Source organism: Tyto alba, unplaced genomic scaffold (genome assembly GCF_018691265.1).
Source record: "Tyto alba isolate M040663 unplaced genomic scaffold, T.alba_DEE_v4.0 Super-Scaffold_20, whole genome shotgun sequence".
NCBI classification, from domain to species: Eukaryota; Metazoa; Chordata; class Aves; order Strigiformes; family Tytonidae; genus Tyto; species Tyto alba.
Window position 1 is genome coordinate 7,772,712 of NW_024881283.1, and position 18,732 is coordinate 7,791,443.

The following is an 18,732-nucleotide window of genomic DNA, read 5'->3' on the forward strand; positions in this document are numbered from 1 at the left end:
TTAAAGTGCAGCCATAAAGCCACCCCAAATCTGGGAGGTTTACTGTTTGTTTCCTTCCCAGCAATCTCCAAAGAGAGGTGGGTTATCAGAGATGATGCTGATAATCATCACAGAAATATGTCCGTGTGCTCCTCAAACACAACACAGGGAATTCCAACATAAGGCCAGAATTGGCTTCAGATTGCACATCTACAGCCTTGAGAAGGGAATGGGAGTTTTACAGTGTGTTGTCACAAGAGGAGGCTTATGGTCTGAACAAAACATCTTGACATAAGGTGTGTTCTTCCCTGCTGCAGCACTAACAACACACAGCCCATGCCAGGAGTTGTGTTTAGAATCCACCTGCTACTCACAGCTTCCATTTAGAGAGAGCCGATGTGAGATATAAGCAGTCTTATATCCAGCTTCCTACATATCGAGTGCCATTGCCCTTTTACCTGCAGTTTGTTCATGTGCCACAGTTTTTTGGTAACACTTACAGCTGTTCTGAGGCCCTGGAGATCTGGTGTCTTCAACATGAGAGCATCAAACACTTCCTCTGACTCCCTCCGCACGTACAACAAGACTGAAAGAGATAAAGCACAGCACTGCATCACGGCTCTTGATAGCATGTTCTCAGAGGGATGTGGCCTCATGTAATTCAAGATCCAAGGTTACTTGAATCAAATGAGACACCACATCCAAGAAGAGTTCCCATCCCAGGGGTTACCTCTCTGAGGATCTTCTTCCTTGGTTTGCTTTGGAGGTATCGGGTCAAACTCATCTGTGAATGAGGCACCACTCCGTTTTAAGGGCAGCCTGAGCAAAAGGAATACAGTACTCTCAAGAGAACAGAACAATAGCAGCAAACAAAACAATTCCATCAAGTGAATTTTTGATTGAACAATCAATTACTCCAACAAACATCCAGCAATTAAATATCGGTTCTGTAATTACAGCAGCAGAGCGTCTACCAGAGCTGCAGCTTCCTGCCTAACACACACAGGGACATCAGTGGGTGTGGGCAGTGGGTTTGGTATCACACCATAAACAAAAGCCTTTTGCACCTTCATGTCATTGTTTCTCTATTGATAGCACTAGACAGTGGATCAAGCCTAGGGTAAACACTGGTTCTCCCCACTCTAGACACATCACAAGTGTGATTTCTACTTCATTCCAGTTTATTTTACAGCAGTATCTGCCTCTGGTTACTTGAACCTTTCAGTGATAGTTCTGTGATCTTTGTTTCCCCCTCTTTCAAACGTTGTCTCAATAAGAACAGGTGAAAAGTCACAGACCAGACTCATGTTGGAGTGGCTCACTGATAGGGAAAGCAATCTGTCTGCGTTTCTGCATCCCTTAAGTCCATTCTAGGCCAAAGCTGAACACATAATTTTGACACTCAAAGGCACCAGGGAGACACTGTGCTGTGTTATTTTGCACCTGTAGATATAACTGTCTCTGGATATCAAACAACCATGACATACCCAAAGAAACAGAGCAGCTGATGGATGGGAAGTACAAACCGCTGCATCCTTACCTGTTTGCAGAGTTGGGAACAGCAGGAGGGAGCACCTTGAAATGGAAAGAAAACATTGATCGTTTAGTTTGCACAGTATCCTTGTGTGCCAGTGAAGCCGGGGGGGGGGGGGGGGGGGGGAAGGCAACGTGGGCACATTTTAAACATGATTTCCCTCCTCCCACCATCATTTTTGCTACACAACTAAACCCAAACATCTGTATGTGTTTCTTAGACTAAATGAAACCTGACAGAAAGAACCTATCTAGGTTCTCCTCCTCTGCCTAGAAGAGATCTGAACACACATCTGGCTGGACACAAAGCTGGTCAAATCTCATAACCTGCTTGGGATCAAGGACCAAGCTTCCCGGTGAGTTCTTTGGTTGTAAACCAGATTCTTCCAGACCGTTTTTGATGCTGATGCATCAGTACAGCAGCCACTGCAACAGGATGCTACAGTATTGTCACAGATGGCTTCTTCCCCCTTTTTGACAAACTGAGACAGTTGTTTCTTGAGGGAATACTGATGAGCTCTAAAGGAGACTAGGTCTAGGCTTCCTCAGGCTCAAGGAGATAGAGAGGGGCAGAGGACAAGTGAGAGATATCCCCCACATGCAGGGACTGATATGATTGCATTTTTCTATAGTTTATTTTCTGCTGATATTTTTCCTACCACTCCAGTCCTCTGTGGAAGCTGCAGATGATACCTGTAAACCACAGGAATATCTGGCTGGAAGGAACCTGGCAAGGTTATCTTGCCCATCACTGTTGCATGACTATCTAGGCCACTCCTGACAGCTACGTCTTCTAGTTCACCACATTTCCACAGAAGAATTGTGGTTTGGTTTTGTTTTTTTACATAACACAAGTCATGTCTGGGGGATTGATCAGTTTGGAAATGATGGCGGTGACAGATGAGGGCAACAGGTTGGTTGTTTTTTGAAGGGACTTACCGTGCCACACCTCTGCAGGTTTGAAAAATGGACGTTGGGAATAAACAGGACTGGCTGGGTTTCGAGGTCAGTCTCTGGCCTCAGGAACGTGATTTCATTCCCTCTGAAGCCAGAGAGCAAACAGCCTTTCAGACCTACAGATGGAAAGTCCAGTTCATCTCAGTTCAGGTGGCAGTTTAAGAGGCTACTACATGCAGACAGGGGAAAGCACCTGCCCAAGGTCTCCCAACAGAAATATTAGAAATCAGACAGGACCGCGCAGAACCAGGTCTTCAGGGCTTGCCCAGTGCTGTCTCCCTTAGGGAAGGCTCCCTGCCAAGACCCCAAGACAATTCAGAAAGGTTGGTTAGTATTAATAAAGGACTAGGAGACCGGGCCAGGACCTGACTGACAAGCTGTTTCTGAATGATGCTGAGTTCATCAGGCTTGGAAATACCCAGGGCCAGATCTTGTGGAAGTTAACGGACAAGCCTACATGGATTTCAACACGCTTCGGATCAGGTAACAAACACTAGCACTGACCATTGTTATTGGAGTCCAGGCATTTTCCTTTCCTTCTGAACTGTTTCCTTTCATCATCCCTCATTTTCCTCTCTGCTCCCTGTGAGGAAGAGAAGGAAAAAATTAGGACATTGATAGTTCCAACGTTGGCAAGAGAGGGTTTACTGGCCATCTCCGGGAGGTAAGCACATTAAAGTAAAGGCGGCCTTTATTCAAAAATGCTCCCCTCAGACAGGCCATCCAGAACTTTCTGATGCTTTTAAATTAAAAAAATGAAAACAAAATTTGCTTTCAAAAATAAAAAATGCAGGCAAAAATAGCTGTGAGAAATGTTTCCATGGGAAGATATCTGAGGCTGAGGAAGAACCTCTAAGGAGATTCTCATCTCTTCTGCTATTTAAAAACTTGTCAAAAATAGAGTTTATTATGAGGCACAATCCCATGTAGGTCTGTTACAGGGAAAACTTTTTAACAGCTCTCTTCTACAAAGGCTTCAGCAGTGCAGACACATCCCGCTGTCCTGTCTCACTCAGCTGAGGGGGGTAACCATCCCTGCTCCTCAGCCCTGACCTCTAGGCTGGTCTAGACTCTCACAACCTTTCTGGTTTTAATCCTGGAGTCACTGGCCACCAGTTTAAAATTCCTCTTGGACAACCTGGTGGAAAAGCAACGCTCTACCTTATCGCAGAATATCTTGATCTGGCAGACGGCGCGGTGCACCAGCTGGCTGGTTCCATTGCCGTAGTCGTAAGTGTCTATCTGGAGGTTGAGCGGGACACCCTTCACTCCTTTCTGGGAGGAGAAGTCAGTGCTCAGGCAATTCACCCCAATAAATACCTGCAAATAGGAACAGAGATTGATACAGCTGCTTGGTGCTGAAAACAGCAACGAGAACAGTGGGTAGGAACAAAAGCAGCTGCCGAGGCATCCTTCCAACCCTCCCAGCATCCTAGCCACAGTCTCCCCCACACCTACTGCAGCTCTCCATCTCTTTAGGAACACTTAACCTACCCAATCCCATCAGCTCAGGCAAGCCTCAGACCAGATGCGGAGTCTGCCTGGGGATGTTCTTGCAGCTATTTCTGATCTTTCATTTGAACATGGGACCCTCAGACAGCAATGCCCTGGAGGAAGGGAGGAGGGCTAGACTACAGCTTCAGGAATTACAAATCATTGCTGCCAGTTAAATAAATATTCATCACACACTGGTCTCCTTTATCACTAGGACGGAGTTACCTCCAATGGAAACTTTTGAAGAAAAACTGAGCACAGACATAATCCTCATTGTATCTCCAAATTACCAATCTTTGTGTGACCTTGAAATTTCCCCTGGACTCTGGGGACAGATTTGCAGCTGGAGAAGCTCCCACAGCTCCCTCAGCAGGGCTCTGGCTGAAGATTTCAGCCCTGAAACCTAATGTCAGATCTAGTCAGTACCTATATATAGAAAAGAAAACCACTTAACTGTGGTGTGAAGTTTAACTGCAAGAAAAGAAGTAACAGGTGCTACAGACTACCCAAATACCTGACCCCTCCTGTGGCGGCTCCCAGCTCTCCCAGCTCTCTGAAGTCTCACCTTTACCTGCCCCAGGCCAGTGCATGTACAGAGTTTCTGCTAAGAGTTAAATCCAGTTTTTCTGAGGTGCCCCCGAGGGCTTGCCACATACCTGACATATTTCCATTTCTGACAACTTTGCCTTGAAGACATTTGTTAACCTCTTGGGTTGTAAAAGACCAAGGTCGCCTTTGGGCTAAAAGAAGGGCTTACTGAGATCCCAAAGCAAACCAGAGTTTTCCCAGGCTACCAGCTTCAGAGAGATGGGGTGTTTATGCTTTTTTTTCTTAGTTGCTTCATCTTTTTTTATATCCTCCTTTCAATCCACGCTAGATACAAAGTGTTAATGAGAGACTCTGAAGAGATGTAGAGGGGACAGCAGAGCTGGAAAGACATTGATAGAAGCTTTACAGATTTTAAGGTCAAAAGGGATCTTGTGACCTGCCTGGCTCCCTTCCACATCACACAGGCTACGGAAGGGTGGTCAGTCATTCCTGCATCAAAATGCTGCCTTGAAAGGAGGGTCTTTGTTCCCTAAGCTGTGGTTTATTTAAATAGGCTTCACCTACCTGTGAGTAGAGCCCTGATCTAGGCTGCCTGCTGCAAAAGGCTTTCTTCAGAGTTATCCATCAGCACTAAAAAAACATCTCTGAGTTGGTCTCAGGTGTACCCAGCATGTTTATTAGCTAATGGCAATGCTTAAACACACACAGAAACATGGTGTCCTTCCCCACTGTCCTGGCAGACAAACACTACCCGGGGCCACTGGAATGGCATTGTTTGGATTTGAAATTCTCTCTGTCTTTCAGCTGAGAAGCAGAGGAGCGTGCCTGGGCTGTCAGAAAAGAGGCTACAGTTTTGCTGTGGACCAAGGCTTCCCCTATCCCTTCCACAAACAGTTTGTACCTTTGCTTCTTCGTGGATGTTCCACACAAAGGACAGGGCATTGTAGGCTAACTCCTCGATGTTCTGCACTGTGTTGAAATTTTCTTTGCAATCAGCTGAAATGTAATGGAGAAGCAGTTTATACTCTGGCCACAAAACTGGTTACATTCCCCAGGCTTTCCACTCCCCAGAAGCCTGCCTCTCACTGACTCCAAGGCCAAAAGAAGCCTTGTAATGTAATAGAGGCCATCCTTGATACCACTGGATAAACCTTGGTGTGCATATGTAAGGGATAGGCCAAAGTGACTCAAAGGTATTGGCTGGTGATTGCTGTTTGAGCAGTGATGTTATGCAAAGTCATTGCAGATTGCTTCTGAATTCAAACAACTCTGTGTCTCGCTCTGAGCTGCAAGGTGCTCAGCGAGGTGCTCAGCTAGACAGACAAAACCTTTGTCTGGCCAAGCGTAACACACTGTAAAGCCTGTGTGGTGGCAGTGGAGAAGGACAAGCAGTCCCAAAGCCTTTTCTAGACTCCAAGAGTCCATGGGTCACATCTGTAAGAGCCAAAATTGTTTAGCAGTTTCTGTCTCTCTGACTGAGGCAGCTCTTTAATGTATCTTGGTCTCCTAGCACATGTCCCTACACTTGGCAAACACCATCTTAAACCTGCAAAAGCTCTGAAGCCAGAAAGGATCCGAAGCCAGCAGATCGGCCTGTTCCTCCCTGCTTTTCCCCAGGCCAGATTCTGGAGCTTCAGCTGTGTTATTGTGTATTGGAAATGCAGTAAAATGGTGCTAGAAGTTATCAACCCCACCCAGCCATCACAACCCGACAGCTCTGATCATACCGACGTCAATGACTCTCTGCTTGGCTGTGGGCTGGCGGGAATGCCAGTGCTTCCAGAACTTGAGCTGCTCCGTCGGGATCTTTTCGTTGTCAAAAACAATCATCACAACACTCTGTAACACAGAGATGATATCCCAGATCAGTATACACAGCACGCTAATGCTTGGTGCCCTCGTTGCCTTTTCCATCCAGTGCACCCATGCACTGGCCAAGGGCAGCTTTGTGTCACTGTTCATGTTTTATAGCTGGGAAACTGAGGCAGGCAAGGGAAGGGACTTGAACACTGACAGGAAGGCAGTGACAGAGTCAGGAGCAAAACTGAGATGCCCTGTATGCCCCCCAATTGCACTGCCCCTGAATTTCCATTGACTTCAAGGCATACAAGGATCCTGTGCTGGAGGAAAGTCATCAGTGCCACAGCAAGTATTAGGCTGGGACAGCCTACGTGATCTTTTTCTAGACATTCTCACTTTCAGGAATCCTGTAAGTCTTGAGATGTTCAAAGACTAGACCCTAAATACTGCTCAGGATTGGAGGACCAAGTTTCTTTGCTGGGAATTCAAGCTCTGGTTAGTCTCAAGGGTGGCCCTGAGGCCTGGCCACACATCCCGGGAGCAAGATGGGGAACCTCTCTCTAGCTCAGAAGTCTTCCCACCAGGGCCCCCAGCCAGCCACCCTCTAGGGATGCCTTTTGTGCAGCCCTGACCTTACTGTGAAAGGTTTCAACTGCCAGGGAACACGAAGGCTGTTGCTGTGCATCAGAGGATTAGCTTACTATGAGCGAATCCATCCCATTCATCGCTTTAAGCCAACATGAGCCACAAAGCCATTACTCTTCATGTTCAGCTCTGTTCTCAGGCCAGTACAATTGCTGGATGTCTGATTACAGCATGTGTCAGCAAAATTGTCAGCTTGTCTCTTACCTTCACTTTATTTGAGGACAAGTGTAAACATTTGCTGTCTCCAGCTGTCCGCAGCGTGATGGGGTAGAACTGTCCTTTGTTGAGGTAGGCCATGGGAGAGTCCCCAGATTTGATGTGAATGGCTTTAGGTGACCCCAGAGTGTATTCAAAGTCACTTTTATGGAACAAAGAGAGAATGATGAATAAGCACACACTGCTGTTTCGCTCCAAAAGCAAAACCAGAGACATGTAAGTCTCCACCCCTACAGGTTACAGGTTGCAGACACTGTACACACAGGAGTCTGTCTGCCTTATTCCCCATCTCACATGCCCCTGCACCATCAAGCACCTCCCAGCACAGCACATACTGATCCTCCCCAACACCCTGAGGAGCAGCAGTTCTCTGATATCCTCATTTTACCCTTCGGTTTCAGCTTTAAAAACCCCCTCTGCATTATTGTAACCGGTATTTTTCTGTGGATGGCTACAGCACCATTGCACAATCAAAAGCCTAAACCAAACCAAACAAAAATAGGTACCTGTGATGAGACTTTTACAACATCCTAAACTCAGATTCCTGTCTCCAAATTCACACCCATAAATGGCTGACCCAGGAAGACTGTGTCCTAATGGGTCCTGTAGAAACAGGAGGACCTGCAGGACACTCACATCTGCTTGTTCCTCCAAGTGCTTAAACATGGATTTAGAAGCCCAGCTTGTTGAACTCTGTCTGGTGGGCAGGAACTTTAGTCTTTACAGAAAAGATCTGTAGTGTTACATCAAGGAAGGTGTCACTGTTGACAGGAAAATTTAAAAGAAGAGCCTGATTTTCAAGAAGCCATTGGGCTTTCACCAGCACCTATGAGCATTCAAACCATGAGGCTGTAGCTCAGGCTATCTTCTTCTGTGAGGAATCTGTGCAATCCACCACCTGTACACAAGCCTTCACGCAGACCCTTCAAGTGCCCTGGAGTTGAAGATCATTGTATTCCTGTTTAGTCACCAACCCATCTCTTTTCCCTGCTCCACCTCCCCTGTGATGCCATCTCTGAAGATAGGCTTGGCAACTCCTCTTATCTGGAGCCAGGAGAGCCAAAGAACTTTAGTGCACAAATAAACAGCAAACAGAAAGCCTCATGCTTATGAACTCAAGCTGCTGTCTGTGTGAAAATCCCCACGTCTGACAGCTGAGTCACAGAGTCAGGTGACTCAGGAGGCAAATAAAAAGTGAGAGGTGGAATAATGTTACCTACTCGGAGGTTTGATGCGGTATCTAGAGCAGGAAAGCTCTGCCTGAGAGAGGAGTTGAAAGAAGGAAGAAACCTCTCTCCTGTTTCAGGAATGAGACGCAGTGACACCTTCTAGAAATCAAGGATGACTAACAGTGCTGAACCCAAAGTGAGAACTTAAACCTTCGATTAGGAGGAGGTTGCTTATCACCCTTATCAACCATCATCCTCATTTTCTCTGTCATTTACACCATTCCAAATAGCTTGTGGAAAGATGGTGCAGCCACCTGGATCTATCTGTATGATGGGAACCAAGCAGTGCTCCTTGGGAAGGGGCTGTAATGCACAGCAAACCCTCTCATGGAAGACCTCAGTGCCACGGCTCCCCTCGTGCAGGTCAAGGTGCTGATGAGATGTGACCACAGCAGTGGAAGCAGTCAGCACTGGATTTACAGTTTGGCCAACAGTTCAGGCTGAACCACACACATCTCAGGCTAAAATCATGAACCGGCACAACTGCATCTATCAACTTGAATTGAAGATTGGGATTGACTCCTTTTCAGCAAAACATTTCAAACCCTAATCCCTGCTTCATACTACAAACACTAAAATTCGTCACTGCTTTGTGTCTAAAAGTCATGAAACAGCAACTTGCTCCTAAGGTGCCAGAGGGACACAACTTGTCTCTGCAAAAGCATGACATCTGTGAGTTTGCAGCGGTCATTGTCGCGACTGGCATTGGAACGAGGAAAGGGATGCAGTCTTTCCCCAGGAAAGGGACACAGCCAAGTGCACTGGAAACCCAGAGACCATGGATTGGCAGTTACCTCTTAACACCGTCTGTAGCATAACTCTCAGGGCAAGGTGGCTCTGGCTGGGGTTTGAGGATATCACTGAAGAGTAGCGACTGTGGATGAGAGGAAACGAAAAAGTCAAAAGTAGAATCTTTCATTGCTTTGTCCATCCACCTTCTCCCAGACATTACAACAGAGGCCATAGATAAAACATGGACCCTCATCATTTCAGAGCCTTATCCTACTTCCAAAATCAATGTAAAATCCCAACAATTCAATGGGAATGGCGTCAAGCTTCTAATGCAAAAGCAAAGCTCCCACTGACTCCAGCATGAGCAAACCCCAAACTAGAGACAGCCTCATGCAGTACCCCCTGGGCTGCACTGCCAGCATGCAACCCACTAACAGCTCTGACCTCCTGGGGATCCTCTTTGAAAGTGCTGTCTGGCTGCCACCTCTGCTGTGGTGGGGCTACGGGGATGGTCTCGAAGAGGGAGTTCAATGAGCTGTTGTCGTATACATCCCCTGGAGGGACCATGTAGTTGTCTGGGGTGGCATCCAGCTTGCTAGTGCCTGGTGGAAGCATGGCTGGCTTGTGAGGAGTAGGGACGCCTTCAAGGCTTAAGCCGTTCTTCTTCGGTGGCTCACAATATTCTTGGGTCATGGAAACATTTTCAGACAAGAGCTTCATGAGATGGGCTGAGCCATCAAAGGATGCGATCTCTGGGTCATACTCCATTCCGTGGCAGTGCCTGGTGGAGAAAGGGTCCTGTCTCAAACCAGGGCAGAGCGTGGACAACCCCAGCAAGTTGTCACAGCAAGAAGCAAGTGCCTTGATGTGCTGCTGGGAAGCAAACTGCACAGTCCAGCTGCCAGGTGACCTTGAGTCAGCTGTGTACATCTCCTGCTTGATATGGGAGATCTGACAGGCCCGTGGATCTCCACCCACGTACACACCTCACAGTGCAATCAGCAAGAGCCAGAGGTGCTCAGCAGGTAAGGGATGATCACACAGAATCAAAGAATATGGTTTAGACGTGGTTTGGGGCTGCAGATCCAGAGCCTCCATCCATTATTTCTTTACTTAGGCTATTAAACACTCAGAGCAGCAGGAACAATAAGAAAGATAACTGCTATATGGTCTTTCTGTCTTAGTCTTTTCAGGGCTTGTTGACACTGAAAGTTGATTTTTTAAAACTGGCACTTTTTTGTCTTTTTTTTTTTTTTTTTTTTTTTTTTAAGGAAAGCTGATTCTTGTACAAATTGACAAATTCCAGGAGCTTAGAAAGCAAAACTCCCAGAGAACACAAGATCAGTGAAAAATTGACAGGGCTGCAGTATTGGAAGTGAGATGTATGGCCCAGGCTTCAGAGCAGAAAAGACTAAGTATAGGAGCTATTAAGTGATAAAGACATGTACAAAAACGTACTCCTCTCACACATGGAAACCATCCCTTTGTGCAGCATCCCAAGAACTGGTCCCTTCTTCAGCAGTGACTCTGTGACCCTGCTGACTGCAGCCCCAGCTGAGCTGGGAAAAGGTGGCTTCTTGCCCCTGTTACCATGCTCAGAAAACAAACCAACCCCCATATTAGCAACCCGCACACTTCTTGGCAGCACAAGCTACCCCCAAGGGAAATAAAGGTGAAGGAGTAGCTCTCACACACTCTGATTCAAGAGCTTCACCTTCAAATATATGCTGAAATTTCCGTAGCTAATAAAAGACATACCACTGTTCAGAATGCAGCGGCCTTCCAGAGAGGAGAAAACAGCTTAACTCAGCTTACTTATGAAGAAGGAATGAAGTATCGTTCAAGAGGCTTATTCTGTCAAGTAGTTAAAAACAGACAACCAGACAAGGTTGCCAAAGTACACACCATCCAGGAAGGGGAACTGAACTCACAGTGGCAAATGAGCCATTAATTTAACAGTTAATTATCTGAAAACCTCAAAGGACAAATGGGAGTCACTGGAAGAGAATCCTGGGAGACTAGAAGCAAATGGAACAGAGACCCTTATCAGACTAGGCAATGGAAGAGGACTTGGTCATTCCCTTCTTGCTGCCAATGCTTAATCCATTTCCCCTTTCCAATTGTGACAAAGTAGGAAATAAAGACAAATTCTTCAGCTGCTACAAACTCCTCTGAACACAGCTAGACAGATCCTCAGTTGTGTAAATGGGTGTAGCTCAATTTATACCTGCTTGGGATCTGGCCTAAAGAATTTTAATATATGTCTCAGGGTTAATAACCTCCACTGTTGTTGGTAATAACACTGTGCTTTGATGTCTATTTTATGCAAGCTAAGAGACCCATCATGCATGCAAGCAGCTGCAGGAGAATTAGACAGCTATAGAGAGCAAAAAATTAAGCTAACCTCTTTCCCAGTTCATTGCGTCCCATCATACCAGATGGAAGAATCCTCTTCTCCTTTGGGACCTAGAACAAGGCAGAACAAAGAGTTTGTTTATTGTTAGATTTTATTAATGGAAAACAGAGGCAAAATTAGCCTTGTCTATGTAGCAAGTGAAGTCTCCTAGATAAAACACTGGGTGAATAATAAACACAGCGTGAGGACACAGGAGACTTGGGCTGTCTTGCTGGGCTCCTGCCGTGGATTCCCAAGGTAACCTTACGCAAACCACATCATCTTGTTCTGGGAAAGACTTTCAAAAGCATCCAAGAGAATGAGAACATCAGTCCTATTGGTTTCAGTTAGGGCTAAATCACATCCACATTTCTTGAAGTTCCATCCTACAGCAGCACTGGAAAAATAAAGATGCTAGGGTTTGCAAGGCACATAGCTACTCCAGCTCCGTGTCTCTCAAAGCATTGCTGTTTCTTGTATGAAAGCTGTTGGGTGAAAAAATCACCAGCCTGGGACTCAAGACACCCAGGTTCAGTTTTCCACCCTGTTCTGGGTTCCCTCCACAGCATATTGCTGGTTTGTGCCTCAGTTTACTATCTGTGCACTGGGGATAACGCTGGCACTCTATGTCCAGGAGTGTTATGAGGATCACTGCATAAACAACACAGAGAGGTCAGTCCATGGGTACTCTCCTCAGGTGGCCGAGCACATATCTTACCTTCACACATCTCCTCTGGGACAACCCCCCCAGGACACCCAGCCCCAGTGGGAACGTACCATGTAGTAGTCATAGAGGAGGCTCAGGGCAGCCACGCTGTCATCATCTCCATTCACCCTCATCATAGCTTTGGTGGCTGCAGTCAAGGGGTTCTCCAGGTAGGTTTTCCAGGCTTCATCTTCATTGGTATAGGGGAATTTCTGGAAGTTCATGGTGTCATTCTTCATCAGACGCACAGATCTAAAACTGAGCCAGACAGAGGAAACAGGGAATGAAGGATATTAATTTTCCGCAGCAATTTCCATGCCACCAAGCTGAATGCATGAAAGGCTTCCCAAAGGCACTGCTGGAATGGAGAAGGGATGCTTTCCTGGTCCTTAATTCCCAGAGTCTTTGGGATTACCAATTCTTCTGCCTGTAGCTATGTACAAAAGTAGGCCAGGGTCTCTCTGGTGGGGTCATTCAGAGAGGCAGATATATCTCTGCTTCCCCCCTCCTGCCCCAGGGATGCAAAACACCATGACATCATCTGCAACTGCTCTTTCCTCAGCAAGCACACACTACCAGCCAGCCAGATCATGCACCATCAAGTTGAGATGTTGGTCAGTAACTTGAATACACCATGATCAGGAAACTTTGCAAAATTTTCCCTTGAATTTGAAGCTAAAGGCCAGTGCAACCCACAAATATAAATGATCACTCAGTGTTCAGAGATCTCGACCTACCCAGATTGAACCAAACCCCATCATTTTTCTTTGCTGTAGTTCATGGTTTTTAAATTTCGTTCGACTCTAACTTAGTTTTTTGCACTCATTTGTATATGATTTTACCCAGAGGGAAGTAGACAGGCAGATCACAATAACCTTCCTTCCACTAAAAAATTCCTGACAAAGGTGAGGCTCATGGGACTACGTGAGCTGAGAAGCAACATACCAAAATAATGCCCTGCCTGTCCTCTCTTCTGGCACTTTCTCCAGGTCTCTCCATCTTATGTTAATAAACTGTCAGACACTTAATTACCCAAACATTGGTCATCTTTCCTTTTCCTCCAGCAAATCCTACTAGCAGCCAGCACAGAATCGCCTCCGTGCATTCCCTGGGTGCTCCGTGCTGCAGGTTCACCCGGCTCAGAGGAGAGGATGAATCAGTGGCCATGCTCCTGTCACGTCCTTCAGCCACGTGTATATGGTGTCACCACAACACCTCATAGTATTCATCATAAAAAAACAAGTTCGTGGACAAAAATTACTCTTTCATCAAAATGGAAATGTCCAGGAAAGGCAGACCAGTTTTTATTAGCAGAAGTTTAAAAAAAGATTTCTTTAAATCTCCTAAGTTGCCAAGAGCAGAATTTTTCAGTGGCTGATTTTTTTATGGAAAGGCAAAGAAAATCTACAGGAGTTTAGGTAACAAATGCTACATTTCAATGGCATTTTTATAAGGAATATGTTGTTTCCATTAAGCTACTCTCCATGTGCTTGTAGTAAGTTCTGGGCTAGACTTTTAAGTGAATCATTCAGAGAACAATAATTCCTCTTGAAAGGAATCTGGCATGTCTGAAACTCCCAATTATTGCTAACCACGACAGATACTGCCAGCCCGTTTGGTGCGAGCTGCCCACGCTGACAGGGTGAAAAGCCAGGTGCTCAGCGGATGCTCCTGGGCTGCAAGCTGGAAGGGTGTGGAGGTGCACCCTGGTGAAGGATGCCGGGCCATCCTCCCTGGCAGCCCAACTGAGATGGCTTCGCTCCTGCACATGCACCGATCTCTCACCCTGCCACGTCCCCAGCAGGGAATACCCATGGAGGGATAGTTTTAGTGATGCTCCTCAGACTCAAGAGCTCTCCCTGGCTGAGCGGAGCGGCAGCCCTGCAGCGGTACACAGTCTCTCCCAGGGCAGCACAGATGAGGCCATCCAGGGCTGCCTCTGCTGTCCCTGTCGCCTTTTTATTAAAGAATAAGTTGCTTCCACACAGAGTCCCCCTGCATCTGAGCTGCACAGGCGAGAAGCTGGTAACAGCTCTGCTAATGGCCCGAGGCACCCAATTCCCACTGGTTTCCATGCTCACGTGGTGGCAGGCGCCCGAGCTCAGGTTGGTGCAGAGAGCAGCCGCTTCCACCTTACGGTTCCGGCCACCGCAAGCTCCCAGCACGCGCTGCTCTAACGGAGACGCTGAGTTTGCTCCTCTTCTCCCTCGCACGTCGGGATGATGCACCAACACCAGTTTCACCCCGTGCATGAAACTTCACCAGGTGCTTTGCAAGTTTCGTTGTCTTTAGCGTTTCTCACGCAGCCCTCCCTCCCCTTCAGTGCCGCTGCTGTCTCCAAGGCGAGCAATCGGCATGACTCAGATTTCACTGCTGTCGACTTGGCGATGGGCTGTTCAGTCCTGTCTGGACAGGAATCCTCACCCGTTCTCAATCCGATCTTCTCAAGGAAGAATAGGCAGCAACAGAGCTTGCTCTCAGGGTGAGACTCAGCTCCTATCACTTGTAATCAACATAGATAAACACATCATGGTAAGATGTAGCAACAAAGCATTCAGGAGCTTAAAAAAGCACAGATATCACAAGGAAAAATGATTTGGAGTTTTATTCTCCCTCACCCGAGTCCTCAACTCAAGCACTCCTTGTTGGGTGACTCTGTTCTGCCTCCCTGTCTTGTCACTTTGGCGTGGCACAGCCACTGCATGCATGAGTGGCTGATGTTTCAGCATTATATCATCTGGTCTGCACTCTGGAGGCAGAGGGAAGTTGGACGGGCGGCTTGAGATCTCAACCACTTGTAACTGTGTCCAGTTTATGAAGAATACAAGTTTGAAAAGTGCTCCAGGCGCCTGCATCTCATTTTCACAAGTGGCTCCTGACTTCGTTGGATAGCTCTGGCTGTGCTGCTTGCAGACATCACCACCTCATCACTGCCTGCCCCACGCCTCTGCGAGGAGAAACTGTCCCTGCAGCAGCGATGGCACAATGGAAAACCTGCCCTACCCCCAACCTGGTGTACGAAAGCAAAGGCACTTCCCTAAGGTCCTATGCCATGCCCTGAACTTGAGAGTGCCAAAACGTGGGTACACATTGCTTTATGGTACTCCTGTTACAAAGCAGCAAACTCCAGCAGAAAGGAGGGACTGGAAGATTAGGACAGCAGTATTTTAGGCTACTCCAGCAAGACTCACTGGAGGCTTCACTCAGGACCCTGTAGTGCTCAGAAACTGCAAAGTCTTCGAAAGTCAGTGGGCCGACAGCACAGCAACACAGCAGCTCCTCCTGTGCACTGGGAACTGCACCAGTCCCAAGGAGCTTGCACTGATTCACCCGGACTTGGACAAAGGTGACATGACGGGGATTGCACATTTATTCCCATTTCTTTTCCAGAGATCATATGATACCAAGTAGTGACTGAAATATATTTGAGTGGAGCCACGTGAACTGCCTCAGATAAAACTCTGCAGCTGGAACAGCTCTGCAGATGAGATGTAATGCAGACTCCATCCCACCTTACTTTTCCAGAGAGGTCAGCTCTGCTCTGACCTTATTGCAGCAGGTCAGCAGGGCTAATGAATATCTGAAGAAAGAGGGTGATTTGAGGAGCAGCTACAATGACAAGTTTAGAGGCACCTTTTTGACATCGGATGCATTTCAGTTCATGCAGCTACCAGACACCATCACCTCAGTTTGCTTCTACAGCCTAATTTCAACACAGCATTAGCAATCTCTGTGAAGTAGAGATGCAGGAAAGAGACATCCAAATCCAGATCCAAACACACATGAACTTTACTTTCATCACTCCCTGCGATGCCCCTTCCATGTGGCTATGCCATGTTTGTCCACTGCAAACTGTCTGCTCCCTGGCAAAACAAACTTTGCTTTTGCAGGCAGTCGGCTTGGTGCAGAGGCTCAGACAAAGCGAGGGTCGATTAGTGAAACACAAACACGTGGGACCAGCGGCCTCCCTTCTTGTGTGCACAGACTTACGCCACTGGAGCCTCGGGGTCATGGGCAAATCAGTGCTCAATTTGGGGAGGGGAGGCGTCTATTTGTTTCCAAACAGTTTAGAATTTGACACAAGAGGATACCAGCCCCCGTTCCCAGCTCCAGCCCACCCAATCTCTGTTTCCCCTATTTATCTGCCAAGTCTACCATAACAGTGGCCTCCTGATTATGAATAAACACTCAGGGCTATGCTGAAACAGGAGAATATGCCCAAAGGGTCTAGGTGGGGAGATCAGCCAAGCAGGAAAGAAACGTTTGTATTCCTTTTGCCTTTTGTTGAGTTTCAGTGGGTGGTTTTGCTGGCCTTTAAGCTTTGTATTGCTTGTCTTTGTTCTCTCCCCTATAACTGATTAAGCCTCCAACCTAAATATTAGCCATGCCAGATGCTGATGGCTACAGAGAAACATCACACTGTCAAAGGAGCAGAGAATCCATGGCAACAGCAGCAGGAATTCAAAGCCACAGAATAGAGACCCTGGCCCACAGGACTTCAGAGACAGCCCAGGCAGTTCACGGGGGTGGGGGTGGGGGGGTGGGGGGGGCTTTCATTAGCTCTAGCTTCATGCATTGCACTCGCCTCCCTATTGAATTACCCCTGATGCTCCCCAAGAGCCTCTTATCAGTAATATGGAGAAGGATCAACACTACACTCGAGAGAGCAGGACTGATGAAGAGCAGCATTTACCATGACTGGGTAAATGACTGACATTTACCGCTTTCAGAGTCAGAGATTTTAGCCTGTAAACCAGGTCCCCTTGCCAAGGAAGAACAGCATCCCACAAAGTGGCCTCATTACTAAATCTGAACTTCTCAGCTAAATTCTGATTTTACCCTACCTTTGGAAGTTTAGTAAATAAGCACAGCTGAAGACAATACGACAGTACAGCCATCAGTAAACATATTGTCACAGGCCCATTCACAGAGTCAGGCAAAAATCCAGATAGAGACAGAACCAGGAAAAGAAACCACAAAAAGAAACGTAACAAACATACAGACTAATAAGGATAAACATTACCTAGATGCCAAGTCTAATACAGTGTCCATCCATAGATGTCAAAGGAGACCACTAATCTCATGGACCCTGACCTGCACTGCCTACAGACTGAAATATTTTCTCTGCCAGCTGGATAACAATGCAGACTGTCACTGGATTTCTTCAGGGGCATTTCAGCATCACAAGCAGCCACAGGGTAATGCAGTAAGTTAACTCAGCACAACAGCTAGATGTTTCCTAGCTGTCCCTCCGTGCTGTTTCACCCACAAAGACAGTGCATGAGCCTCTCCTTTTCCTGGAAGCATGTGGCCTGCGTGGCACATGCACAATACAGACTAACCCCATCGCATTCATCCAGACACCCCGCACAGATGCACACAACAGGGAGTCTACCTGCATTTAATAAGCGCTGAGCAGAAATGTGCAGTGGCTGGGATGGAAAGAAAAGGGGCTATCATGAGCATGTTTGAGAAACAGCTCCCGTTTCCCGAAAGGGTGCTGAGAGTCCTTAGCATCGATGCAAGCCAGCGGTGCTCAGCACCACCCAGGAGGACGGGTGAGCCGTGCAGCTGGCAGTGGCCCTCCAGCTGGGACGGTGTGGTGCGTCCCCACGGGTGGGATGCAGGAGGGTGGGGACTGGGGCGATGCGTTGTGCTGGCACCCGGGGAGATAGAGCCCTGCCAAGCTCTTTGACTGAATCCCCCACCCTAACTCTCCTGGGGAGCTGAAACCAGTCGGAATGCTTTGCAGGCTGAATCCAAAGTGTCATGGAGCCAGATGAACCTTCCAGGGACAGGCACTACCTGGGTAATGCGCAGGGAACTGGCCTGTCTCTTGGCCCTCTTGAGTTACTTGCAGCTCTTTAGGACTTACAAACCCAAGAATTATCCAATTATTCTTCCATCTTTATACCAGCATAACTCCCCGCTTTTGAAGCTATTTATTATCACAGGAGAAGAAAGTGAGGCATGGGGATTGACATTAAAGTTACTTATCCAAGGCTGCTCAGTGAAGATGGGAAAACAGAACCAAACCTGAACCTCTGCTATAAACCTCGCCAGCATTGGACAGGATCCTGCCTTTCTAGCCTGAAGGGCTCCATGAGTTGATTCAGTGTTGAGTGATGTTTGGGGGACACCAGCTGGTATTGTGTTTTACCTGATAACATCATCCTTGAGGTATCCACCCACACAATCACATTTCACAAATGATTCCTGCTTTAGTGCCTTCCCTGCCTAACATAACAAATTACAGCACAGAATTAGTTTGCAGTTCAGGAATTATAGCTGATTTTTTCCAGAAGCAGTTTGTGATGTCAGATGCTTCAGTTTTGAGGTGTCCCAAGTTCCAGGGTGATCTGCCTCCAAAGGGAGGACACAAAAACCAGGCCCTTAACAGAGCCTCTGAATGAGTATCTGCTGTCACCTGGCACTTCTGAAATCTTGGGCTAAACTTCTACTCTCTTACTTTCATTGTAGACAGATAAGGACATCTT

General features: G+C 47.1%; 1 protein-coding gene across 2 annotated transcripts in view; it reads right to left on the reverse strand.

The window, feature by feature from the left end:
• The window catches only part of GRHL3 (grainyhead like transcription factor 3), a 30,140-nt gene that overhangs the window by 5,864 nt on the left and 5,544 nt on the right, over window positions 1–18,732 (reverse strand). For both annotated transcript variants that reach the window (XM_033003323.1, XM_033003322.2), the window contains exons 3-15: window positions 12,307–12,493; window positions 11,539–11,600; window positions 9,579–9,915; window positions 9,197–9,276; window positions 7,162–7,315; window positions 6,240–6,351; window positions 5,414–5,508; window positions 3,631–3,789; window positions 2,974–3,052; window positions 2,452–2,585; window positions 1,520–1,554; window positions 710–798; window positions 480–565 (exon numbers count right to left, since the gene is read on the reverse strand). In XM_033003323.1, coding sequence (XP_032859214.1) covers window positions 480–565; window positions 710–798; window positions 1,520–1,554; window positions 2,452–2,585; window positions 2,974–3,052; window positions 3,631–3,789; window positions 5,414–5,508; window positions 6,240–6,351; window positions 7,162–7,315; window positions 9,197–9,276; window positions 9,579–9,915; window positions 11,539–11,600; window positions 12,307–12,493 — 1,609 coding nt within the window. The remainder of the gene's footprint in view (window positions 1–479; window positions 566–709; window positions 799–1,519; window positions 1,555–2,451; window positions 2,586–2,973; window positions 3,053–3,630; window positions 3,790–5,413; window positions 5,509–6,239; window positions 6,352–7,161; window positions 7,316–9,196; window positions 9,277–9,578; window positions 9,916–11,538; window positions 11,601–12,306; window positions 12,494–18,732) is intronic.